Below are 26845 nucleotides of genomic sequence, written 5' to 3'. Positions count from 1 at the left end.
AAATGTAAAAAAAAGTGGTTTGTTTTTCAAAAAAAATTTTTTTTTTTTTTTTTTTTTTTTGACAAGAGTTTCATTGTTGTGTATTTCATAGCAATGAAACAAGAGTTTATTTCATAGTAATGAAACAACTGCTATATTTGACGTTTGTGGTCTGTGTCTAAGTATGCCTCTCATCAGATGGGCAAGAAGACACAACAATTCCCATTTAGGTGCTGGGTTAACACAAGAACACCAGAAAGTAACCCGTTGAAATATTTGCAATCGAAAGAATGCTTAGTATCTTTTCGCTAACTGTTCTTTGTTAGTGGTTGAGGATAACGATACATTTTGTTGACGATTAATCCAATTCATTTTCAGATGCAATGTTGCCGTGATGTTACTCACAGACCTGGTAGTCGACTACATAGAAATGGACTGGTCTATACATCTGCCCCTCATGCTTCACATTCTATTCCTTGGTCTGGATCACTCACGCTCCCTGGTGTTAGAACATTGCAAACAGTGCCTGCTCAATCTATTACTAGTACTGTGTGAGCCATGCGATCAGCTTACTGTAGCTCAGATCCTGCTCAATACAAACACACGCAAGCTACAGCTCGGCTTGTCTACACCTCCTACCCATGTTACACAGCATAACTTCACAGGTGAGCCAGCCTCTGTAGCTTATTCTGTATCACGTCGTCCCGATTTTGAAAATTTGGACCGATTGCAATACTTTCATTACTAGTATAGCTCCGCTATACTGTAGTAATAGAAAGTAAAAAAGCACATGAGAGCTATACATATTCATATTCTGCTTTTATCAAGATGCTCGTCTGATACTCCTGTTTATCAGACGAGCATCTTCAGCCGAGGTGTGCAAGTTTTTCCCCTTTATTATTTTATTTGAGAATTTGACCACAATAATAGTGGTAAGTCAGGGGACTACTATTTTGTCCTCTATGTTATTTGATTATTTAACTACAGTAGTACCTAGTAGTATCCAGCTGTTAAACTATGGAGACTCTTTAGTCCTATTCAAACAGTATAAATTACCACTATTATTCACATTTGGATATTTCTTTCCAGCTCCTCTGTAATCCAGATGATACAAACCCAGGGGAGAGTTCTGGAGGGAATCAGTCAGCTAACCTCGACATATTACAGCCTCATCCTCTGCCTATGCCAGAGTATGGAGGCTACTTTGCCCCCCTCACTGAATACTTGCCTGATAGTAACCAGCCCTCCAGTGGGTTTCATAGGTGAGTTGAATAATTACCTAATAGATTTTATTAGTTTCTATTACTACAGTATAGCGAGCTATACTAGTAATGAAAGTATTGGGGGACGGTTAGTCCAGTGGTAACGCGCTTGCTTGCCATGCAGAAGGTCCCGGGTTCGAATCCCACCATCGACCCCCCCTCACTGAATACTTGCCTGATAGTAACCAGCCCTCCAGTGGGTTTCATAGGTGAGTTGAATAATTACCTAATAGATTTTATTACTTTCTATTACTACAGTTTAGCGGAGCTATACTAGTAATGAAAGTATTACAATCGGTCCAAATTTTCAAAATCGGGAAATGGTTAGAAATATCCGTTTTGGGATCCCCTGATGCCCTGATGTCAAAAAAGTGGTTTTTAGCCCATGGTCTTTACGTACGTACGTACGTACGTACTACAGGTTTGAATGGGAAAAAGAAGAAAGTTGTGAACAAAATATCTCACAACAAAATGTTTGTCGTAGAGAGATGAAATTTGGTATGCTATCCCGGTATGGTTATAGTCCAAGGACGCGACTGTAAAAAACGGATAGTCACCCATCCAGATATTAACCAAAGTAATTGTTACCTAACCCTTATTTCGTGGAAAAGGTTTGTTTGTACCTATACAAAATATCTCAAGAACGGTTTGTCTTAGAGCGATGAAATTTGGTATGCTATACCGGTATGGTCCAAGGACGCGACTGTCACGATTTGTTGAAAATCGGATAGTCACTCATCCAGATATCAACCAAAGTCAATGTTGCTTCAAACTTAAAAAAGTTCAATTTTTGGACACTTTTAAATGATCCCTCATTACATGGGGAGTATTCGTAGAAGAAAAAGAAAAATTCCGTTGGTCCTCATTTTTCCTGCTCTATGACTTTGAAACATCACCCAAGTGAGCGCGACTGTTCTATTTTACTCTCTCTTTTCCCCCACCCAGGAGCGCACCGAGTACATCACCCAACTCAGCAACGCTTGCTCGCAAAACGAAACCCTGTCCAAATCCAACGCAGCTCTCTCTCATCAACTAAATGACCTGGAGACCACGGTGAAATCACTAGAGGCTTTCTATAAGCAGAAAGAAGTACGTCTAGATACGGGAGACCACGGTGAAATCCCTAGAGGCTTTCTATAAGCAGAAAGAAGTGCGTCTAGATACCACAGTGAGTCAACTGCTCAAGCTATGTGAACACCAGAGACATTGTTACGAGGAGAGCTTGAAGAAGAAACCGAACCTACTGAGGAAAGTGTTTGGATCTAGCCAGAACAAGGAGTTCGATTCCAAGGTAAAAAAAAACTTTGAAAAAATTATAGGTAATGTATGTATGTATGTTGCAAATGTCGGGATCTTTGACCATTAGGCCATTTTTCCTCTCGCATCCCAATATTTCCCTACAATGTCATTGCTGGCTTCCAAGGCAGGACAGAAGTTTAGGTGTGAGGAGTTCATAGGGGCAATTATTCTAATTAGATCTTCGCTTGACCGCAATCAGAATGTGTCATGCTCAAGTTAAATAAAAACAGACCTGAATTTCATGTGTTTTCAAATACAAATACATAATTTTTTCTATCCATTTGTCTTATTTCAGACCCGGATCCCGAGTTTGACCGCTACCTGAGCGCCTCGTCTGATCATATCGTCTCCACCCCCACCCCTAACAAACCTGACCCTCCCCCACTGATAGTAGTTCCAGAAGACGAGGTCACCCAGCCAAAGTCAATCGCGCTTAACCCAGATGTCAAGAACTTGGACATTCAACATGTCATTACGTCACTGGTTGAGTTCTTATCCTCAAAGTAAGTAGCACGTGTGCCTTATAAACACTAGGTCGTGGGTTCGTTTCCCGCCCGGGGCGAACTTTATCCTAAACATATTATTAAATAAAGAAAATAAAACATTAAAAAAATGAGGTACGTTCTCGGAACACCTGGCTTTCTTGGATCCTACAGCCTACAAAGTAGGCGAAACTCGAGTCGGATGAGAAACAATCAAGTATTCATAAACGTATAACGGTAAGCAATATTGTCAATACATAGGATGTATAATATTAATGTAAACCTAACCAATAATCGCCATTCCCTTATCCTGTCTTCCTTCTCTCTTTCTCTTTCGGGACGATAAGCCCTTGCAGTTACAATTCCCTCAATCAAACCTCTTGACAAAATCCAATTCGTATCACAAACTATCTCCTCCTCCCTTCAGACACAACCAAGTCCTGTGGCCATACGAGGACATCACAGCCAAAGTATGGACAATCCGCAGTGGAGAGCAGCTCGATATATTCCTGCGGCATGTATTGCGGCTATTCCGTGAGTCTTTGCCGCACGCCCTTATCAGTGAGAGATGGGCGCAGACAGCACTCCAACTGGGTAAGTCATTTTTTGAATCTGGAGATAAAACAGCGTGAGATTTCTTTGTACGAAATTCAAATCTTATGGAAAAAAACCCTCAGAATGAAATTTCTTTGTACGAAATTTAAATCTGGTGGAAAACCCCCTCAGAATGAAGAAACGGATAAGTAGAACCTTGGTATCAAGTTGGCAAAAAGTAGTGAGATCCCTCCAAAAAAAACATCAAGTGTGAAAAACGAGGCCAAGTTCAAATGTTCTCATCAGAATTTGTGCCCGTTTTCTGGGTATCGTCGTCAAAATGAACCCAGGTTGTCTTTTTAAAAGTCTGGAGATTCCTTTTCAAAATTTTCAATTGTATACTGAATAAAGCAACTTTTTTTCTAATAAATATCAATATAAAAAAGGATTAATCGAAAATACTTTGGTGTTTTATTTTCATTATTATTATTATTATTTTTCATTTATTTACACGCTAAGCAACAAGCCAATGTGTGATACTTTGATGTGTATAAGTTAATTAACCAACTTATCAACTGTATTTTTGTGCGTAGTTCAACATTTTTTTTTTTTTTTTATTATTTTCTAGATTTTACTTAGTAGTCTTATGTTACTATATCGAGACTAGAGCCACCTTGCCATTTCTTTGGAAGTGTGACTTTAGGTATTGAAGATACAGACACTGGCTTAATAATAAAGGAAGGACGGACTAAAAACTTATGGAATGGAAGGTTACCTCTGAATGATCTAGTAATGAATTAACTGAGGGCACGGACAACTTGTTTTCTCGTTATAATATTAAAGCACGTGAATGATTCTATCATTAGTCATTAGGTACAAATTTCGATCAGTAGATGGTTTCTTCAAAATAAAGCGATACCAAGAGCAAGAAATAGGTACCTTTTTTTATTATTATTTAAATAAGTTTCCATTTATATTTGATCGACAAAAGACTCAGAACATACATTTTTCATATAAATGGTATCCCCATCCGTATAAGCAGAGCTTGTGCCACGGATGGGGATGCCACCTAGACTAGACTAAATTCAGTCTCCTGGACCCTTGATTAATATGTAGAGCGTGCCTAAGGGCATGTGATGTGTTCCAATGGTAAAGAATCTTCTTTTCTATGTTTCTTCATTGCAGCGGCTGAGCTGCGTGCCCGGGGGGTGGGTGTTAGCCCTGGTGATCTCGAGGCTCGGTGTGGTGGTACAGCCTCACCTTCAGCCAAGTACTCCCCTAGCCTGGCTAGATCGCGCTCAGCACAGAGTCTGAAACTACTAGGTGACTCTACCAGTGCTGATGATAAGATGACTATACTAGCTCAACTCTTCTGGCTGTCTGTATCTCTACTCGAGTAAGTATTAGATATTTAGGTAGGTACTTATTTAATAAGAAAAAATATTAATAAATGGTCGATTCCTATTTAAAAAAAACTTGTGAAACATCCAAATCTGAAGTCATAACTCCGAAAAAGTAACCATTAAATATCGAAAATTCAAATTTCATTTGCCGTTCTAATGAAAAAGTTCAAAGAGTTGTGACGTCAGATTATAAGAAGTGCGCAGAAACACATTACACGAGTGTTGCCTGCAAGGAAGCTTTGCTCGAGACAGTTGATGTGACGTCATTGCGTACGGCAACGTATTCCTTGACGTCAGTAAATAAGATTTACCGTTAATTTTAAAATCGGTTCACATCTCGGGATCCAGAAGTCGTAGAAGAAAAAGAAAAATTCCGTTGGTCCTCATTTTTTCTGCTCTTTGACTTTGAAACCTCCCCCAAGTTTCCTTAACTGCTCTGTTTATGAATTTATTGAGTTTGTGATTTAATAACACAAAGAAACTGCATTTATCTTATCTTTATCTTATTTATGAATTTATTTAGATTTCATATATTGAACTTTGTGTTCTAGGTCGGATTACGAGCATGAGTATCTGCTAGCACTCCGTCTACTAGCCAGAGTTCTACATCGTCTCCCATTAGATAGACCTGATGCTAGGGATAAGGTGGATAAACTACAGGTGCAGCTCAAACCGTCCAGTGCCTGGCCTGGGGTGCACTCACTGCTGCTGAAGGTAAGTGTTACGTACAGGTTCCCCCTTTTAATTCGTCCCTGCCACTTTGGCAACCAATAACTTGTCAAATTTCTAGTTTTGGTGATTTGAACCATAGGTTCTTCCACTCAGTTGCCTATCACCTACCGCACAAATAACATCGTACCAATCTCTCTCATTTTTACTGTCTATTATTGGTACTCGGAACCTCATTCCATTAAATTATAAAGTTCGAAATCTCTCCCCAAAGTGTCACCCCTTTTGTTAATAACTCGCCCAGCTCAGGAGCACCCCATCTCTACCTCTACGCCGGCCGGCAGGTAATCACCTTCAAAAAGAGCTACCGGGGTGAGTTTTTCCCCCTATTCATTTTGGTTTGGTTTTCTTGTCCTTCGCGCCACACAACATTCTTTGGTCCATCCGGCCCGAAGGGCCAGTAAGAAATAAAAGCAACAAAGGTTAGACAGACTCAGATATAGGAATAAAATAATAGGTACATAAAAAATCTCTTTTTATTTATTCATCATTACATAACGTTCACATCAAAAATAGAAATTAAAAGTAGCTGTGTAGCTCTTTCAGAATAATTCTGGTGTTGGGCTACTTTGATCGAAATAATCTAATTAAATGCGAATACACACAACTTCTGCCTTCACTTCTCAAGCAGTAAAGAGAGAAGTAAATACGGCAGGACGAGTAGCAGGAGAGAGAGCTGAATATAAATGAGGCATAAGAAATGAAAGCAACAAAGGTTAGACAGACTCAGATATAGGAATAAAATAATAGGTAAATAAAAAGTGTCTTTTTATTTATTCATCATTACATAACGTTCACACCAAAAATAGAAATTAAAAGTAGCTGTGTAGCTCTTTCAGAATAATAAAACTTTATAATAAAATGAAAATTAACACAAGGGGTCGAATCAATACACCACATTCTTTATTGCGTATTAAGGGAAAAGCCCGAATATAAAAAGTGTCAAATCAATGGATTTTTCTTCAAAATCACAACTTTTGGTTGGGGTATTGTGCGGTTGTTTTTTTTTCTGCTTTTTTTCAAGTGTTTTCGATAAGATTGAAAGCTTCCGGAACGAACTACCATGAGGACTTTTATCCTAAAATGGGACTCCTAAATGACACTTTTCTTTGATTTGACCTCCTATTATCGAATAACATGTATTATTTTCGGAGGAATAACTTATTATTTTCCAAGGAATAACATGTATTACTTTCCAAGGAATAACATGTATTACTTTCTAAGGAATAAAATGTATTACTTTCCAAGGATTAATATGTATTACATTCTAAGGAATAACATTATTATTTTCCAAGGAATACCATGTATTATTTTCCAAGGAATAACATGTCATGTATTATTTTCCAAGGAATAACATGTATTATTTTCCAAGGAATAACATGTATTATTTTCCAAAGAATAACATGTATGACTCTTCCCACAGGGTTGCACAAGTCCCAATACATACGAGGCAGTGGTTCCTCTGCTATCCCAATTCACACCTCTTCTAGAATTACCCGTAGTAGACGCTACTCAGAGCATAGCATTCCCTATGAACGTGATAGCATTGCTACCCTACATGCTACTTCACTATGAGGATGCTAACGAGCTGTGCATTATGAGTGCAGAGAATATAGCGCAGGTAAGTAGCATACTAGATAAGGTTCGTTCTCGGAACGGCTGGCTTTCTCCTATTATATATCCTGTCTTCCTTCTCCCTTCGCTTTCAGGATAATAAGACCTTAGCAGGTACAGTTCTCTGTATCGAACCTCTATTTTTTTTCTTCGTCGTTTTCTTCTTCTCCATTCCAGTGTTCAGAAGAGTTGGAGTTTGGACATACTTTCCCTTTTAGGAAGAGAGTTTTTGAAAGCCGGTTACTTTCCCATCTGATCTGGAATCCCTACGTCCCCACTAAATACAAAAAGACAATTTATCAAACTTACTTCGTCCCCACACTTTGTAATGAGTTTGTGTAGTTCTTCCTTTATGATAGAACAGTTGCGCTTACTTAGGCGATGTTTCAAAGTCATAGAGCAGGAAAAATGAGGACCAACTGAATTTTTCTTTTTCTTCTACGACTTCTAGATACCGAGATAAATTGATTTCAAAAATACCGGTAAATCGTGAAGTTTGACGTCACGGCACGCTCCCGTAGGCGATGACGTCATAATTCATGACTCTCGCTGCGTTTATTTGTGCGCAAGCGTTTCTGCGCATACGTGAAATCTGACGTCACAACTCTTTGAAGCTTTGAACTTTTTCATTAGAACGGCAATCAAAAATTGAATTTTCGACTTTTTAAAGTTACTTTGACCTCAGATTTGGATTTTTCACAACTTTTTACGTAGGAATCGACCTTTTATTAATAATACCAGACTAAGCTGGTATACTCCCGGATTAATGTCCCTCAGCTGAACCAAGCTGGTCTACTCCCTGTTCAAAGTCCCCCAGCTAGACCAAGCTGGTATACTCTCTGATTTTGAAGTCCCTCAGCCAGACTAAGCTGATCTACTCCCCGTTTAAAGTCCCCGAGTAAGAACAGTTCCCTCTATCAAACCTTTATTTTACCAAGTGTTTTGTATATCCTTAAAAGTTACCTACTAACTTTTTATTAATAAACTTTTAAAACAATGTTGTTGATATTTTTCAGCTGAGCGCAGAGAAGGGCAAAAAGTTAGAGAACCTGGGTACAGTCATGACTCTCTACAGCAGACGAACATTCAGTAAGGAGAGTTTCCAGTGGACCAAATGTGTGGTCAAATATCTGTATGATAGTTATAGTCATTTGAGTATGACCATGCTAACATTTCTAGTGGAGGTAAGGTTTATAGCAACTAGTTAAATATCTATATTTGTAATTTGTTTATTTGCATCTATATTTGTAATTTAGATTTTGGTTGTTAAAAATTATAATAATGTCCTGTGGTAAGCTAAACTTTCTGTATGATAGTTATAGTCATTTGAGTATGACCATGCTAACATTTCTAGTGGAGGTAAGGTTTATATCAACTAGTCAAATATCTATAAGTATTTGTAATTTGTTTATTTGCATCTATTATTTGTAATTTAGATTTTGGTTGTTAAAAATTATAATAATGTTCTGTGGTAAGCTAAACTCTCTACAAAAAGGAGCTGTCACAAATGAGCAGTGACCAGTGTTATTATAGGGTTAGGTTAAACACAAAAAGGAGCTTTCTTTTTCATTGTCGTGGCTTCTGAATAATTACCGAAACGTGAATTTCAGAAACGTGTTTCAGCGAACTGTAGAACTCACTCGGATAAAGGGCCCCAGGGTGAACCAGCGGGTCGTGAGCTCACGGCGTGAGGACAGTGTAGCTATCGTGAACGAAATCACCTACTAATATTATGGGAGAACTTTGAATCACATCTTTCCAACTCCCCATGAGCTCACGTGACGTGATCTGTCATTTTCAAATAGTGTTCCTACCTCAAGTGTCACAATTTCTGAGAGTGATTTTCATTATGTTTTAACGTTGGAATCTTGGTTTTTCAACTTGGAAATCGTGAAATTTTTTGAACACTGATGAGAAGCTTGTCACCTATTTCTTGGTGAGTATTCCACTGTTATTTCTCGCCAGGTCGTACCATGGAGTTCACAATAGATCTATCCCAGACCCCGGTCATTGGTCGGAAGAGCGTCAAACCCGCGACCTCTGAATCAGAAGGCTCCACTAGTACCATACCAGCTTCACCGAGACGGTCTGTTAGTTTGTCACCTGGAGATAGTATTAATATAACCGGATGGAAACGGCCCTGGATGTCACAGGTAACGGCTCTATTTAAGCGCTATGCCGCGGGTTCGATTCCCACCCGGGGTGGATTTTATCCTGAACGGATAATGCTCGTTCTCGGAACGGCTGGCTTTCTCCTCTTCATCGACCGCCCAGTCGACATCGAACGGTGGTAGATCGCCGGCCATCGACTATGTGTGGACACGCCTTAGGAATTGCCCGCAGACTTTTCTCCCAACTTGGTTTCACAACCTTGACTTTCGACAGATCGTAAGTGGATACCTACAGTAACTTTCATATGTCAAAAGACAAGTTTGTGAGACCAAGTTGGAAGATATGTCTGCAGACAAATAGTAAAGACAAAACTTAAGGATCGCATTGGGAAATCAGTAGATTGAATATGATATCCACAAAATTAATTCCATCCCGATTCAAAATGGCAGCACCTCAAAGTTATGACTCTTATGCCACGCTGATCCCGTACAAAGGACGGGTCAACCACTAGTCGAAACATAAATTCCAATGCCTAGATATGGGATTTCCAACTTCGATTAGCGTATAAGAGTCGGCCTTTCTTTGACTCAAATCACCTTGGGATTTTGTCAACCCAACCCCGGAGTCTAAACTCCGTTTAAGTTTACCGCTCAGATGAAGCAATCTGATTGGCTGATTTTAAAATTTTCAGCCAATCAGATAGTTCAATTCAAGGGTTTACCTTAAACGGAGTTTAAACTCACTTTGTGAACCATTAGTTTCTCACCTGAGAACAGAACTGATATCCACTGGTCAGACCTCCACTAATACTCATAAGTACCACTAGATATCCAAACCCGATGGCATACGAATACAGAACCACTTCGGCATTACTCGCTGAATATTTCTTGATGAACTTCTCCTGGAAATTGCCTATGGCTGCATCGCACAGTAGTGCCATTGATATGATAAGAACACCTGGAAAAGAAAAATGCCAGTGCCACCTTGGTTAGCTTGGTGAATAGCGCGTCTGCATTGTAAGCGGTCACGGGTTCGATTCCCGCCCGGGGCGGATTGCTTAGTTGGTAGTGCGTCTGCCTTGTAAGCGCTAGGCCGCGGGTTCGATTCCCGCCCGGGGCGGATTTTATCCTGACTGGATAATGTTCGTTCTCGGAACGGCTGGCTTTCTCCTATCCTGTCTTCTTTCTCTCTTCTATTTCGGGACGATAAGACCATAGCAGTTACAGTTCCCTCTGTCAAACCCCTTAAAAAAAAAAAAAAAAAAAAAAAAAAAAAAAACATAACCCTTCTCCAACTTTCTGACGGGTAATGTTTTTCGTTCCCCCTCTATCTAACTCACAGGATGATGTGTTTCTTTCGTTCTACAACAAGGTAAAAGCAATGTGCTGTTACTCTAAGGTAGACATGTACCGTCATTTCACCCTGTTTTTGCTCTCTCACCGATTTACTGTACAGTCAATATTAGGGTACTGTGTAGCTGTGTGTGTGTGTTTGTATGTCCGTCCTTAAAAATATTGTTTAAATTTTAACTAGTTTAATACAAGGTGTTCAGTATCAACATGAATTTTACCATGATTAATCTAGATTCGACTCTGTTATTAATTATTATGCTTATTTTCCAATCAATATCGCGTTGATGAAGTATAGGTATACACCCTGAATATTGTAGGTAAATAAGTGCAAAAACATTAAAATTGTGCTTTTTCCTATCACTAATTCAATATGTTTTGTTTCACGCTTATACATCACCATTTTTTTCTATGTTCTTAATTTTTGTGAACACTAGCCACCTACAGCTTTTCCTTTGTGAAACAAGGTCCTTTTACACGTAAAAGTTGATAACCGAACTCTCATTATCAAAGCCAATCCTGATAAAAGTTGTACCTATAATATCTATTTGGATTGTGTGCTGAACTCCCGATCTCTTTCCCCATATGATTCTTCAGTCAGAGCTGTATGAATACTGATAACGTTACCAATGTCTACTTCAATTCTTGCATCTATCAAGCAGTGCAATAGTACTAAACAAAAATTGACGCGGCATCCAAGGGATCAAAAGAGCCGCCTTAACTTAGACCAGCCTCTCACTATGTATCAGGTAAGATATACTTCTCAAGGATGATTATAACACCTAAAGAAGTCAAAGATATCAGTCCTAAAAGAACCCTGGCCTTCGTAAGAAGTCTAGGGTTCTTCCAGCTCCGCTATACTGTAGTAATAGAAAGTAAAAATTGCACTTGTGCAATAGTTATGGAGAGAACGATTGCACTTACCATTTTAGGTAACCTTTGCTGTAAAAAATAAAGGGAATGTCACAAAAGATCTAACCAGGTCGCAGTGACCAAGGGCGTTTATTAAAAGCCGATGGCCCTACCTATACCTATACCAATACCAATAGTACCAACACAAGAGAAAATGAACAAACCAAGATAATGAATAGAAGTGCCTTGACCATAGTACCGACCCTCACAGAAAATGAAGAAATGGAGCTGAGTATTTTTTCTGCGATGGTCTTGGCGATGGTCAATGGTCTATAATCGCCGTTGTGGCCGCACACTAAAAGGGGGGATTCGTTTTAAATCCCAAAAGCAGCATAAAAATTAAAAAAATAAGCTAAAAGGAGACCATTAATTTGTAAGATCAACACAAATAGTTGCTCCATTCGGAGATTTTCCTATTTTTTGTTCAAACAAATTTTCTTCTTTTCATATTAAGTATGTACTTAAAGTTCATTCAGCCTCGCGAAAACAACCGAATAGCTACTTGTACCAAACTGATTAAATATATCTCACTCTACTTTTTTTATGGCTTTAAATAGCAGCCTTCTCCTGAAGGAGTTTTTCCACCCAACCACTGTTGTTTTTAACATATTTGACCCAGTGCCTAAATGGGAAGATCAACCATTTATTTGGAGTCCACAACCCAGGAAATAATTCTCAGGTCCGGTAATCACAGGCCACTAGCTGGCCCCCGTTTCATAAAAAAATGCAATACTTAGTATAGTACCTAGTATAGCTCCGCTATACTGTAGTAATAGAAAGTAAAAATTGCACTTGTGCAATAGTTATGGAGAGAACGATTGCACTTACCATTTTAGGTAATCTTTGCTGTAGCTTCAAAAAGAGAGAAATGGACTTTAGAATTGTAAATTTGATTTCAATAACGCAATTCTAATAGAAACCGTTATGGGCGTTATGACATATCTTGAGAAAAATAATACATAATTATCTTATCTCTTGGAGTCCATTTTTATGAAAATTTATTGTTATACTTACCTACTTAAAGAGATCTATGAAAACTTGTAGCAGTGACAGCAGATCAGTCAACATCCCCAACAGGTTAGACGTTAGAATGAGATGAAGGAAGGAGGAAGTTTGCATTGGGCAGCTTGTGTAGTTCAAGCAGGTGAAAACGTCTTCAAACTCATTTCTTTATTCTGATTGGTTCTTTACTTTATTCTGAAGTTCTCTCTCTATTCTGATTGGTTCACAGCTGGGTGCCGGAGTGATAGAGGAAAGTTCAGACGATGAGATTGGTTCTGAGTCTCCATTAGATGAAATTCCTCCGGTACCAGAATTCTCCAGCGCCTCCTCTGTTCACCATCATCATCAACCTAGCACTCTCAGTATTAGACCTCGTACTACGTCTGATCCTAGATCCGATACGTCGTAAGTTACATTATATCTTTATAGGATGGATAATTCCATATACTACTTTTCTTCACCTACAATAGTAGCTACAATTGTTAAGGCATTGAGGTTGCGGTTATTGGTTATGTACCAGGTTGGGTTCAGACAGGAGACAGTTGAGACAGGATATTGTTTCTACAGTTTGCCATGGGAGTGGTAACTTCAAAACAAGGTTAGTTTACCAACCTTGCCTATACATAACTCAACCCGGTACATAACCACAACGTGAGGGTTTTTATAATCGAGGGAACTATGGCTCAAATCTCAGTAGCGACAAAATCAAAGTTTAGAAGGACTCTTTTTATGCATTCCTAGACATAGAAAAGGCATTCGATGTTGTGGATTCTTCTACAACTGTACAGTGTCCAAAGAAAATGGGAGTTAGCAAGTGTATTGAATACTATGAAGAGTTTTCTTATCAAAATGTGTAGCCTACTGCTGGAGTAAAGGGACTTTTCAGTCCTATGCGAGCAGTATAAATAAGCACTATTATTATTATTATCTAATGCATCATGTTTCAGCTCCAAGACATCTCACTGAAATCAAAAAAATCAAATCAATTTTTTCTGTAAAAAAAAATAATAATAAATAAATAAATAAATAAATAAAAAAATTAAAATCGGAGTGACCCAGCGTGAATGTTTCTAAATTATTCTGAGGTCTTGAAATTTCCCCGGCTTAGTATAGTGCTTTATTCAGACTATCCAATTAGGCTGTGTAGTCCTTTGATCTCAACAGTTTAATATTGCACCTCTTTATCATGAATGATCCTGTGTCAAATTCATTTATTTATATACCTAGATATCCACAATTTTCTTCTTCTTCTTCCTAGCCTTTTTCTATTTAAATAGAGTCGGGTTTTTTTCGTAAAAAAAAAAAAAAAAAAAAAAAATCGGAGTGACCCAGCGTGAATGTTTCTAAATTATTCTGAGGTCTTGAAATTTTCCCTGCTTTATTCAGACTATCCAATTGGGCTGTGTAGTCCTTTGATCTCAACAGTTTAATATGGCACCACTTTATCATGAATGATCCTGTGTCAAATTCATTTATTTCTTTATATCCACAATCTTCTTCTTCTTCCTAGCCTTTTTCTATTTAAATAGGGTCGGCGTGTACATCCACAATACCAATCACATATTTTATTCCAGGACATAGTTCGCAAGACAGTGGCTCTGACGCGGGACGCCACACATAATCTGAGCGAGCTCGGGTCTATAGCCTCGCCTCTCACCTCTCACTTCTCCAGCCTCGTTGAGTCTCTAGCCAGTCTGGTGGCAGATGTGCCCTGAGCGAGCTCGGGTCTATAGCCTCGCCTCTCACCTCTCACTTCTCCAGCCTCGTTGAGTCTCTAGCCAGTCTGGTGGCAGATGTGCCTCTAATCTATTTCAACCCTGAAGTTATCAACTTACCTCCTGAGCCGCTCAAATTTGGTCTGCTTCAGATGAAGGAACATACGGATACGCTGCTGGATAGAAATGATCAGGCAGCTGAGGTAGGTTGATGTTCTGTTTGTCTATTCAACTTACCTCCTGAGCCGCTCAAATTTGGTCTGCTTCAGATGAAGGAACATACGGATACGCTGCTGGATAGAAATGATCAGGCAGCAGAGGTAGGTTAATGTTCTGTTTGTCTATAAAGGAATTTTTAATTGTGTTAAGCATATTTAAATGCTTGTCACAAATATCGTTTCCTCATTATTACACCTAGATAAATTTTATGACTTGACTTGGACTCGAACCACCAACCTCCATCGCGGATGTCGGAGCATCGTCCGTTGGTTGCAGAGACATTTCTAAAAAAATTGTGTTTTTTGACATTTAGTCCGAGGATTTTTTGTATAAATTTTAAAGTTCGACCTCATGGCAGTGTTCCCATGACCGAAACTGGAGTTATTGGTCTTAAAATAATGCCCAAGGAAGGCACTAGCAACTATTACCCTTTGAGAGGGACGTAGAACCGGCTGGAGTCTCAAAATTGGCTGTAATAATGCGCGCACTTTTCGGAGAAAATGATGGAATTGCGCGCTTTCGCCCTAGGTGCTATATACATATAATTATAAAAAAAAGATGAGTGTTTCACGGCCGTTTTTATTTTGTAGCAATGAAACAACTGCTACATTAGACGCATGTGGTCTGTGTCGTGGCATATCTTCCCAGTTTCCTTGTTTCTTGCCAACATCAAACTTAATAGTGTCTTATTATATTTAATTATTAATGTATATTTTCTCTTCTCATCCAGTGTGTGGACGGGTTACGTGCTGTACTCAAGCTACAAACTCTCGGAGATGAAGGAGGAGAAAGTGGAGGAGGTAGAAGTCATGAAGAACCCATAGTGGAGGTGGGGAGGTCCCTGTACAAGTTGTACTTCCAGCTGATGCTACTGCTAGAGTCTGCTAACAAGATGATTGCCCTGGTCGTCAATACAGCTCGTAGTAGTCAGGTAAGTCTTGCATCTTCCTCTCTTTGACCTTTTCCCGTGTTCAGACGGTTTCAGCGTTTTTCGCCAGCCTCTCAATCATGCAGTCCTACGGTAATTGATATTGGGCTGACATTTGGTTTTAGCTACAGGTAAGTAAACGATAATATTTATAGTTTTTTCCCCCCGCGGAGCGGAGGTTGTACTGTCCCGAAAGAGAAGAGAGAAGGAAGACACGATGGGTGAAAGTCAGCCGATCCCAGATCAAACCTTCTCTGTTCAGAATAAAATCCACTCCGGGCGGGAATCGAACCCGCGACCTAGCGGTTACAAGGCAGACGCGCTATCCTCCACGTTAATTAGTATAACCATTTCGGCAGCCCGAGTCCGGGGAATGATGGTTCCAAGATCGAAAAAACTTATGTTTATCTGATGTTTCGGTGGTGTCAAAGCGCTTGACTGGTAATCAGGAGGGCGGGGGGGGGGGGGGGGGGGGGAATCTAACCCGCGACCTAGCGGTTACAAGGCAGACGTGCTATCCTCCACGTTAATTAGTTTAACCATTTCGGCAGCCCGAGTCCGGGGAATGATCGTTCCAAGATCGAAAAAACTTATGTTTATCTGATGTCTCGGTGGTGTAGTGGTCAAAGCGCTCGACTGGTAATCAGGAGGGCGTGGGTTCAATTCCAGCCGAGGTATGGAATTTTAATTTGAGAATTTGACCACAATCATAGTAGTAGCCTATTGCTGGAGTAAAGGGACTTTTCAGTCCTATGCGAGCAGTATAAATAAGCACTATTATTATTATTATTATCTAATCCATCATTCCATCATGTTTCAGCTCCAAGACATCTCCTCCGAAGTGATAATCATGCGGCAGTCTCTATTGAGAGCCCAGGAGGACATGGGCATACCTACCCCCACCCCTCAACCTCCCCTACCATTAGGAGTGACAGAGACAGAGGGAGTCATACTCGAATATCTCTCTCAGTCCAAGTGGGGAGATGCACTCACGTTTACACGCACACATAGGTAAGGTCTTGTTTTTCCCCCCCTTCAAGACGGGATGGTTGGATTCTAAGTAGACGTCCACAACGGAGAACCGACCATAGCCTTGTACCAATAAGAGGGAGTCATACTCGAATATCTCTCTCAGTCCAAGTGGGGAGATGCACTCACGTTTACACGCACACATAGGTAAGGTCTTGTTTTTTCCCCCTTCAAGACGGGATGGTTGGATTTTAAGTAGACATCCACAACGGAGGACCGACCATAGCCGAGTACCAATACAAGAGAAAATAAATAAACCAAGCTAATGAATAGAAGTGCCTTGACCATAGTACCGACCCTCAGTGGCGTAGCGTGGTCTAACTCCAAGTGTAGGGCGGACACTAATTTCTATCACAATATCTGTCTAATAAGACCTAGTACCTACCTACCCCTTATCTTATGATGAACGTTGTCGCTAGCCCTACTGGCCATTATGTGACTTAACGTTTGTGGAAGCTGTGATTCAAGTGTTTGTATAGAGACTGTCAACTCTCTATGTGTATTCAAGTGATTGTATAGAGACTGTCAACTCTCTAAGTGTATTCAAGTGACCGTATAGAGACTGTCAACTCTCTATGTGTTGTCCATGAGGCTGTCAACCCTCTCTCATGTGTTACAGAGACTGTCAACTCTCTATGTGTATGATGTGAGACGATGAGACTGTCAACTCTCATGCGTGCTGAAATTTTGATGAGGCTGTCAACCCTCGGTCTTACTGTTTGAGACTGTCAAATCTCTGAAATTTAGTCTAAATCCTTGAAATTTTGGATTTTTCAATAAGTCAGCAATAAGTTGCATCTAATGAGGCTGTTAACCCTCACTTGTTCAACAGGATGTTCACTCCTGATATCAGATTTACAGAATGTCAATGAACATTATGAGCTAAAATAAAAGTGCTCTTGGCTGAGCCTGAAAATACGAAAGTGGTTGTTATGTTCAGTACCCATGTTTAGTACTTATGTTCAGTACCTATGTTTAGTACCTGTGTTCAGTACCCATGTTCAGTACCTGTGTTCAGTACCCATGTTTAGTACCTATGTTCAGTACCTGCCTATGTTTGAATTGTCATTGTGGAATTTACGGCAATTCGGAAGCCCTTTTTGTCAGTGTGGCCGAGTGGTACTTATTCAAAATAATACTGCTGTGGCATGTTTTGACTTCTCTGTTACAGCCTAGGCAGTCGGGACGTCTGCCATGTCAGGTTGGCCGTATCGGCGTAAGAGATCAAGGCTCTGCTCAGATGTTCTGTCAATGCACCCCGTTCACCTCCCCCGCATATCCTGTGTTGGAAAGACCGCGCTTAGCAAAAGTGCTGAATGGCAGTATGACGCCATATCGTGTGTTTGGTAGAGAGCGAGAAGCTCTAGCGAATTCATTCTATTCTGATTCTAGATTCTGTTGTGTTGTGTTGCCTAGTAGAGTTGAGATACCTACTCTGTCAACTCTCTATGTGTTGTCCATGAGGCTGTCAACCCTCTCTCATGTGTTACAGAGACTGTCAACTCTCTATGTGTATGATGTGAGACGATGAGACTGTCAACTCTCATGCGTGCTCAACCCTCTCTCATGTGTTACAGAGACTGTCAACTCTCTATGTGTATAATGTGAGCCGATGAGACTGTCAACTCTCATGCGTGCCGAAGTTTTGATGAGGCTGTCAACCCTCGATCTTACTGTTTGAGACCGTCAAATCTCTGAAATTTAGTCTAAATCCTTGAAATTTTGGATTTTTCAATAAGTCAACACATTTCTTCTTTTTTTTTCTACGTTTCTCCTTGTTTGCGTTTGTACATGAACTTGGCCACAACTTTTCCACATTGAAGTTTTTTTTTTTTTTTTTGAGGATTTCATTACTTTTTTCCCGAGTTTGTTAGGGTTACATTTTTAGTTAAATTATTTTTTAGGACTTTATGGCAGGATTTTGTCAATTTGAAAGTAACTTTTAGTTGGAAAAGAAAAGGATTATTCAGCAAAAAATTTGGTCCATGACTATTTCCGTTTCCGCAATGTCTCTAATAATATTGGCCGAGTAGGTATCACACTAAGCTCGCACTCCGGAGGTCCCAGGTTCGATTCCTGATGAGGTCGAAGTTTTTTCGGCTCTGTGCTTGGAGTTCGTGGAGCACTCAGCTTCGTGAGGACAGTTGAGTAGCTACTTTAATTGAGTAGTGACCAGTGGCGGCATTACCAGAGTAAAAAGAAAAATTATAGATATGTCAGAAATAGTAAAGGAGGCTCTTAGTAATGCTGTGAAATCCACAAAAATTGTGAAAAAGCTCTCAGCTTCACCACAAATAAATCATAATTTAGATTAGATTTTAGATTTAATTTTGTTCCATGTTCCCGTGTCATGTTCTCAGATGTATTCGTGGTGACTGAGAAGGACCTAGGTCATGTTCAATGTCTTTAATAACTTTGTTCTCTCCATGTCATGTTCTCAGATGTATTCGTAGTGACGGAGAAGGACCTAGGTCATGTTCTTAGCAACTTGATGGAGGGTCTCATGCAAGTCCTCACGGCGGTCTCCAGCATAGAAGGCAATGTCTCAACCACCAGCACCAAACACTCCTCACATCTATCTACACGATGTTAGGAACCCTAACTCCAGACGGAAAAAGAGGGACCCTAGACCCTACGTTTTAGAGAAAATAAAGGGACCCTAAGTTCCAGAATAAATAAAGGGACCCTACGTTTTAGAGAAAATAAAGGGACCCTAAGTTCCAGATTAAATAAAGGGACCCTAAGCTCCAGATTAAACAAAGGGACCCTACGTTTTAGAGAAAATAAAGAGACCCTAAGTTCCAGAGGGAAACAAAGAGACCCTAAGTTCCAGATTCAATAAAGGGACCCTAAGTTCCAGAGGGAAACAAAGAGACCCTAAGTTCCAGATTCAATAAAGGGACCCTAAGTTCCAGAGGGAAACAAAGGGACCCTAAGTTCCAGAATAAATAAAGGGACCCTAAGTTCCAGATTAAATAAAGGGACCCTAAGTTCCAGAGGGAAACAAAGAGACCCCAAGTTCCAGATTAAATAAAGGGACCCTAAGTTCCAGAGGGAAACAAAGAGACCCTAAGTTCCAGATTAAATAAAGGGACCCTAAGTTCCAGAGGGAAACAAAGAGACCCTAAGTTCCAGAATAAATAAAGAGACCCTAAGTTCCAGAGGGAAGCAAAGAGACCCTAAGTTCCAGAATAAATAAAGAGACCCTAAGTTCCAGAATAAATAAAGAGACCCTAAGTTCCAGAATAAATAAAGAGACCCTAAGTTCCAGAGGGAAACAAAGAGACCCCAAGTTCCAGAATAAATAAAGGGACCCTAAGTTCCAGAGGGAAACAAAGAGACCCTAAGTTCCAGATTAAATAAAGGGACCCTAAGTTCCAGAGGGAAATAAAGAGACCCTAAGTTCCGGAATAAATAAAGGGACCCTAAGTTCCAGAGGGAAACAAAGAGACCCCAAGTTCCAGAATAAATAAAGGGACCCTAAGTTCCAGAGGGAAACAAAGAGACCCTAAGTTCCAGAATAAATAAAGGGACCCTAAGTTCAAGAGACGTGGTTGATAACCAAATAGATGACCGTCTGACAATCGCTTTTCCCGGCGCCACTCAGGCTGGTTGAGGTTAATTGTGTAATCCAAGTGTTTCGATTAAAACCAAATGTAACTCGAGATTCATAGTTTCTTCGTTATTTTTATTATCATATCTTATCGTAAATATAATAGCTATGTATTTTTATTATACACCCTAATGATAAACCCACCTATTCATTTTAAATCGTAAAAATATACTGCATTATTGGAAATTATTATTTGTCCGCCTATTTTTGTGTGATTCTTTACAATAAATTTCTCTCTTTTTTTTCACAGTAGGTACCTACCTAAATTTGAAGTCTGGTGGGGGACTTTAAACAGGTAGCGGGATACCAGCCTGAAATTTCCCTTGCTAACGAAATAGCAAAGGTTGAGTGCAAAGGGCGTCCACTCGTAATTTTTTTGTTGCCAAAAGCAAAGCAATCACCCTAGGGCTCATTGAGAGGCTGACGAAATACACCGAGCTAGAAAAAGTACCTAGTCCTACGGTGAAATGTAGTACATACTAGAAAAAGTAGATACCTATTTCCTGCTAGTTTTTTAAGGGCTCGATGGGGTCCAAAATTTGAAGATTCAGATTTCCAAAATGAAATTGACTTGCCGCGCCTGAAATCTACAAAACACGTAAAGTATGTGGCACATTGCATATCTAAAAGTTTCACGGCTGTTTGAAGATGCTTGGTGTACAGCTTATTGCATATCGCAACATTTGTATTTGTACGGCGCAGCGAAAAAATCAAATGTAAACAAACAAAAGTTTGAACTTTGAAAAATTCCAAAAATTTGTAAAATGTAAAATTGTAAAGTTTAAATTTAAATTTACTGAGAACAAAGTAGGTATTGAAAATGTCCATTTCAAGGTGCTAAATAATCATTTCTAGGCATGTGAGTAAGGTATTAGAGTGAATATTGTAGTTATTGCATTCTACATAACAGTAAAGCTGCCTCTGCTAACCCAAGTGCTTATCATGCCTCCGCCCCCTCATCATCCACCTCCCGATGGTCTCCCCAAACCATTTGTCACCGCACTGAGAACACTATTTGATATCATGGATGACAAGAAGACAGGATTTGTCAAACTCAGTGAAATAGAAGCCCGATGGCAAGATGATGGAACCAAGGGACTCCCGAGAGATGTGCTTGATCACTTACGGAAGGTGTTGATATCATGGATGACAAGAAGACAGGATTTGTCAAACTCAGTGAAATAGAAGCCCGATGGCAAGATGATGGAACCAAGGGACTCCCAAGAGATGTGCTTGATCACTTACGGAAGGTAGCACCTCAAAATGGTTTGTTATCCTTCGAAAGGTTCTGTGCGGGGTTGAAAATGAGCTTGCTCAAATCTCAAATGGAAGAACACATGAATGATGGTCAAAATGGTTTGTTATCCTTCGAAAGGTTCTGTGCGGGGTTGAAAATGAGCTTGCTCAAATCTCAAATGGAAGAACACATGAATGATAATCAACCAACAAGACCTCCATCAGCCCCGATACTTGATGTCGAGAAAAAATCACAGTCAAGGAATTCTAACACTGCTGCAGTCCGTCCCAATAATGTACTTAACTCGCAGAGGACAATCAGTATGCCACAACTGCTTGGTGAGTATTTAAAGACAATACCAATCTAAAACAAACACATCTTGTTTCATGTTTCCTAATGGCCAAGTTGCTGGATCAATTACCTAACATGATTCTTTTGGGATGTTCTCAATTTATACCCCCACTCCCTGCATTGTATTTAATAAAATAGTTACCACTCTGCAAACCATGGTCTGTGATCTGTAGAATTCTAATATTAATTCCAACTCATTATATTCCAGGTGAAAGAAAAGAAACATTTGAGCATAATGTTGGTGTTCCAATAGTCAACAAAGCTCCATTGTATGGACCTCCTAAACCTCCACGCACAGGGATTGGATTGATTGCCAACAACGAGCGTAATCTTGACAAGGCAGAAATTAGAACAGCATTACAAAACTGGCAAATGGGAATCATTATGAATGAAGATGAAACCAAGAGAGCCATGGCAAGACAGAGAAGTGTAGGTGATGGATGTAATGATCAAACGGTGCTACAACAACAACAACAACAACAACAAGCACAGCAAGTGTTTAAGAAACCTGCCAACAAACGGAGAGAACCAAGGAGACATACTCTGCAAAATGGAATTGATTACAATATGGTAAGGTGAAAGGGAAGTCTACTGTGAGGAAAAAATTATGAATTTGCAATGATTAATTTATCACTGTAAGGGGGATTTTTTCATATTGGATGCTATGCATGCCCTAAATTTCATGTCTCAGTTTACAAATCTAAAATATATACAGCCCCTTGTGTAACTGACTGACTCACATATACCAATTCTAACCCACTTCTAGATGTGATTTTTTCTCAACACTTCTAGATGAGCCAGGTTTTCACAATTGGATTCCTCATTTTTTGTACATACTGGGAAAAATCGGGAACTCCCGAATTTCCAAACTGTTCCCAAGATATTGACGTTTTTTAGTTCCCCCATAAGAAATACACCGGGAACACAGTTTGAGGCCAGCAAAACTTTTCCTGCGTTTAACATTATTTTCTCTCGCTTTTAGTTTCCAGTTTTCATTTCTTCAAGACAAAACTCAGGGACAATATTAGGGCCCAAGGGCAAAGCCCTGGGAGCGCGAAGCGCGACCTCATGCGCGCAGCGCGACCGTTAACAAGGGAGCGCGAATCGTGACCGCATGCACACCCCGCGAAGCCCCGGGAGCGCGAAGCGCGACCGTATACTCAATCCCGCGTAGCGAACACGCGAAGCCCTCAGGGAGGAGTCATACTTATACTTACCCATCTGTTCTGTTTACTTCCAGCTGAAGAGGATGAAACAAATAGAGCTTGAGCGAGATATTCTCATGCAAGGATTACAAGCGGTGGAGAAAGCCAAGGATTGGTATAGCAAACAAATTGCCGGTGTACAAGAGAAAATGAAATACTTGGGGAGAATGGGATCACATACTGTAAGAATTTTTCACTTCTCAATAGCAAACAAATTGCCGGTGTACAAGAGAAAATGAAATACTTGGGGAGAATGGGATCACATACTGTAAGAATTTTTCACTTCTCAATTACCTATAGTGTTTATGCCTGTGTTCCTAAAAGCAACAAAACTTAAAAAACCCTAGACTTCTTTTAGGTCCTATGAGACTTCATGTCACATTGCCTTTTTTGCTTTAGTTCAAACCAGCTCCCCACTTATCTTTAGGACTGATATACGAGTACACTAATTAGTGTGTAGTGAATATGTCTTTGGAGGAGGGAGAACACCCACCATCAGACGGAAGGAGTCCGTCTCCGACAAATACAATAATTTTTTAAAGTCAATATTGAAGGGTATTTGAGTGGAATTTTTGAGTGTATGGCCGCCATACACGCCCTACATGGACGCTACGCCACTGCCGACCCTCATAGAAAATGAAGAAATGGAGCTGAGTATTTTTTCTGCGATGGTCTTGGCGAGGGGCAATGGTCTATGATCGCCGTTGTGGCCGCGCACTAATAGGGGGATTCGTTTTAAATCCCAAAAGCAGCATACACATTAAAAAATAAGCTAAAAGGAGGCCATTTGTAAGATTAACACAAATATTTAGTTACTCCATTCGGAGATTTTCCTATTTTTTGTTCAAACAAATTTTCTTCTTTTAATATTGAGTTAGTATGTACTTTGGGTTCATTCAGCCTCGCGAAAACAACCGAATAGCTACTTGTACCAAACTGATATATATCTCTTTAGCCAACACCTGGGAGCAGCCTAAGACGCGTTTCGTTCTCATTAGAACTCATCAGTTAGACATAGCTCTCAGGTGCTGGCCAGGAATTTGGAAGTGTTATTTAAACTTCAGAGATGGAAATTGTGGAGAAACGAGAACCTGCGTTTTCTATGTAAGATTATACTTGTGTTGAGTGTTGTTGTGATCCCACTCTACTTTTTTTATGGCTTTAAATCGCAGCCTTCTCCTGAAGGAGTTCTTCCACCCAACCACTGTTGTTTTTAATAACATATTTGACCGAGTACCTAAATGGGAAGAACCTATTGTGTCTCTTCTCGCCCATCTGATGAGAGGCATACGACGACACAGACCACATGCGTCTAATGTAGCAGTTGTTTCATTGCTACGAAATAAAAACGGCGGTGAAACACTCATCTTAAAAAAAAAAAAAAAAAACGGGGGAAAAAACCCCTTTTAAAAAAAAAAAAAAAAAAAAAAAAAAAAGATGGAGGTATAATAGGTAGCTCCTTGAAAAAAAAACTTCCCCATCTAATATAAATTGTGTCATTATTTGTAAATTGTATATAATGTGTATTAACAATACAATAAATTTGAATTGAATTGAATATTTCCTCTCTCCTGTTGAACAGACCACATGCGTCTAATGTAGCAGTTGTTTCATTGCTACGAAATAAAAACGGCGGTGAAACACTCATCTTAAAAAAAAAAAAAACATGGAGGTATAATAGGTAGCTCCTTGAAAAAAAAAAAAACTTCCCCATCTAATATTTTCTCTCTCCTGTTGGTATTCCAGGAATTCATGTCTAAGTGAGGCCATGTTGCCAAGTACAACAGAAGATGATGACGTCACCAATCTCATTTCTCTCTATTGTCAACAGTTGCTGCGAGAGAAACCTGGTGAGAACACATTTCTTCTTTTTTTTTCTACGTTTCTCCTTGTTTGCGTTTGTACATGAACTTGGCCACAACTTTTCCACATTGAAGTTTTTTTTGGAGGATTTCATTACTTTTTTTCCGAGTTTGTTAGGGTTAAATTTTTAGTTAAAATATTTTTTAGGCCTTTATGACAGGATTTTGTCAATTTGAAAGTAACTTTCAGTTGGAAAAGAAAAGGATTATTCAGCAAAAAATTTGGTCCATGACTATTTCCGTTTCCTCAATGTCTCTAATAATATTGGCCGAGTGGGTATCACACTAAGCTCGCACTCCGGAGGTCCCGGGTTCGATTCCCGATGGGGTCGAAGTTTTTTCGGCTCTATGCTTGGAGTTCGGGGTGCACTCAGCCTCGTGAAGACAGTTGAGTAGCTATTTTAATTGAGTAGTGACCAGTGGCGGCATTATCAGAGTAAAAAAAAAAAAATATAGATAAGTCAGAAATAGTAAAAGAGGCTCTTAGTAGTGCTGTGATATCCAAAAAATTGTGAAAATCTCTCAGCTTCACCACAAATAAATTATCATTTAGGTTAGATTTTAGATTTAATTTTGTTCCATGTATGTGGTTCTAGAGATAGAGCGATCAGTGTGTGAACTATGAAATGTGAATGAGTGAATGGATCTCGTTCTTATAATATAAGATTTTAGGTACTAGTTGTATAGGCAACTTGTGATGATTGATTCAAACCTCCCCCCCCTATTCAGGATCAATGGAGTGAAGCTCAACAAGAACGCATTGAGTTACAACGGGCCCGAGTTCTCGAAGTAAACCGTCATCTTGCCATGCTCACTGATTCCGCTGAGCGGGGTGGTCTACCACTCCATATGAACCTAGCTATGCATCATCCACTACCTCACTTGTCTGCTACTGCCGCTCCCACCACACACATGTTGAACAGACTCAAACAACAGAACCACATCCTGTCTGAGGTAATGTATGAAGACAACCTGATCTGTTTAGGATAAAATCCGCCCCGGACGGTAATCAAACCCACGCCCTGGCACTTACAAGACAGACGCGCTACCCTCCAAGTTAACTAGGTTGACCTATTTATCTTGTGACGTGAAAAGGTAGCGCGGGTGCCTTGTAAGCACTAGATTGCGAGTTCGATTCCCGCCTGTGGCAAACTTTGTCCTAAACAGATGAGGTTCGTTCTTAGAACGGCTGGCTTTCTCCTATCCTGTCTTCATTCTTTCTTTGATTTCGCGATGATAAGACCTCAGTTCTTACATTTCCCTCTGTCAAACCTCCTCTAGGACTATGTAGGAGTCCTTTTCTGAGTGAGGTCGACACTTCAATGAACCACTAATTTATTAAACTATAAAAACGGGATACCATATCAAGTAGGTACTAATTGATGTAGTAAGAAAAAGAAGAAATGGGTCTTCACTTGACTAAATTTAATTTATAAACCATAAGGCTCTAAATCTATACGAACTAATGAAAAACCAATGTACTCTATCCAAACGAATTAATAAAAATCTATTGTTTCCTTGTATATTTCAGGAAGTGAGCCAAAAAACAGATCGCATTACTTCCCTAGAACGAGAGAAAGCAGCATTGCTACGAGAACTTTACCAGGGCAGGATTCCTCAGAAGTAACAGAACACTGTTTACGCTACGTCCTACGTGAGTGAAAATAGAACGATACCAGCGATTTCTGCTAGAGCGGATGTCTCCAGAGGGAAATAAAGGGACCCTAAGTTCCAGAATAAATAAAGGGACCCTAAGTTCCAGAATAAATAAAGGGACCCTAAGTTCCAGAGACGTGGTTGATAACCAAATAGATGACCGTCTGACAATCGCTTTTCCCGGCGCCACTCAGGCTGGGTGAGGTTAATTGTGTAATCCAAGTGTTTCGATTAAAACCAAATGTAACTCGAGATTCATAGTTTCTTCGTTATTTTTATCATATCTTATCGTAAATATAATAGCTATCTATTTTTATTGTACACCCTAATGATAAACCCACCTATTCATTTTA

General features: G+C 39.7%; 2 protein-coding genes across 7 annotated transcripts in view; both read left to right on the top strand.

The window, feature by feature from the left end:
• LOC103510402 (protein furry-like) overlaps positions 1–19649 on the top strand; it is a 39879-nt gene extending 20230 nt beyond the window's left edge. Inside the window, exons 9-25 of the mRNA XM_026824448.1 lie at positions 353–644; positions 2836–3043; positions 3450–3616; positions 4742–4952; positions 5511–5673; positions 7112–7309; positions 8319–8486; positions 8926–8989; positions 9268–9455; positions 14207–14313; positions 14403–14595; positions 15342–15542; positions 16360–16550; positions 17160–17214; positions 17740–17890; positions 18929–18958; positions 19010–19649. Coding sequence (XP_026680249.1) covers positions 353–644; positions 2836–3043; positions 3450–3616; positions 4742–4952; positions 5511–5673; positions 7112–7309; positions 8319–8486; positions 8926–8989; positions 9268–9455; positions 14207–14313; positions 14403–14595; positions 15342–15542; positions 16360–16550; positions 17160–17214; positions 17740–17890; positions 18929–18958; positions 19010–19161 — 2739 coding nt within the window. The 3' untranslated portion in view covers positions 19162–19649. The remainder of the gene's footprint in view (positions 1–352; positions 645–2835; positions 3044–3449; positions 3617–4741; positions 4953–5510; positions 5674–7111; positions 7310–8318; positions 8487–8925; positions 8990–9267; positions 9456–14206; positions 14314–14402; positions 14596–15341; positions 15543–16359; positions 16551–17159; positions 17215–17739; positions 17891–18928; positions 18959–19009) is intronic.
• A 1316-nt stretch (positions 19650–20965) lies between these two features.
• Positions 20966–26516, top strand: LOC113467936 (suppressor APC domain-containing protein 2). 6 transcript variants are annotated; one of them, XM_026824454.1, is made up of 8 exons: positions 20967–21312; positions 21432–21447; positions 21538–21756; positions 21978–22339; positions 23010–23102; positions 23189–23242; positions 25566–25790; positions 26368–26516. In XM_026824454.1, the coding sequence occupies exons 1-8, from the start codon at positions 21124–21126 to the stop codon at positions 26461–26463; spliced, it is 1254 nt and encodes a 417-aa protein (XP_026680255.1). In that variant the 5' UTR covers positions 20967–21123; the 3' UTR covers positions 26464–26516. The 6 variants fall into 6 exon arrangements, with proteins under 6 accessions (XP_026680251.1, XP_026680255.1, XP_026680254.1 ...); XM_026824450.1 differs by lacking the exon at positions 23189–23242 and having other exon boundaries at positions 20966–21262; positions 21382–21529; positions 21620–21756; positions 23010–23156; XM_026824453.1 differs by lacking the exon at positions 23189–23242 and having other exon boundaries at positions 21432–21529; positions 21620–21756; positions 23010–23156.
• Positions 26517–26845: the final 329 nt, after the last annotated feature.

This window comes from Diaphorina citri, unplaced genomic scaffold (genome assembly GCF_000475195.1).
Source record: "Diaphorina citri unplaced genomic scaffold, Diaci psyllid genome assembly version 1.1 scaffold595, whole genome shotgun sequence".
Lineage (NCBI taxonomy): Eukaryota > Metazoa > Arthropoda > Insecta > Hemiptera > Psyllidae > Diaphorina > Diaphorina citri.
The sequence above is the reverse complement of the archived record's forward strand: the minus strand, read 5'-3'. Positions and strand labels throughout refer to the sequence as shown.

Coding starts and splice junctions, on each gene's coding strand:
- LOC113467936 (XM_026824450.1), top strand. CDS start 21,124: ATGCCTCCGCCCCCTCATCATCCACCTCCCGATGGTCTCCCCAAACCA. Junction 21,530..21,619: donor GAAGAACACATGAATGATGG/TCAAAATGGTTT, acceptor CATGAATGATAA/TCAACCAACAAGACCTCCAT. Junction 23,157..25,565: donor GGAGAATGGGATCACATACT/GTAAGAATTTTT, acceptor CCCCCTATTCAG/GATCAATGGAGTGAAGCTCA.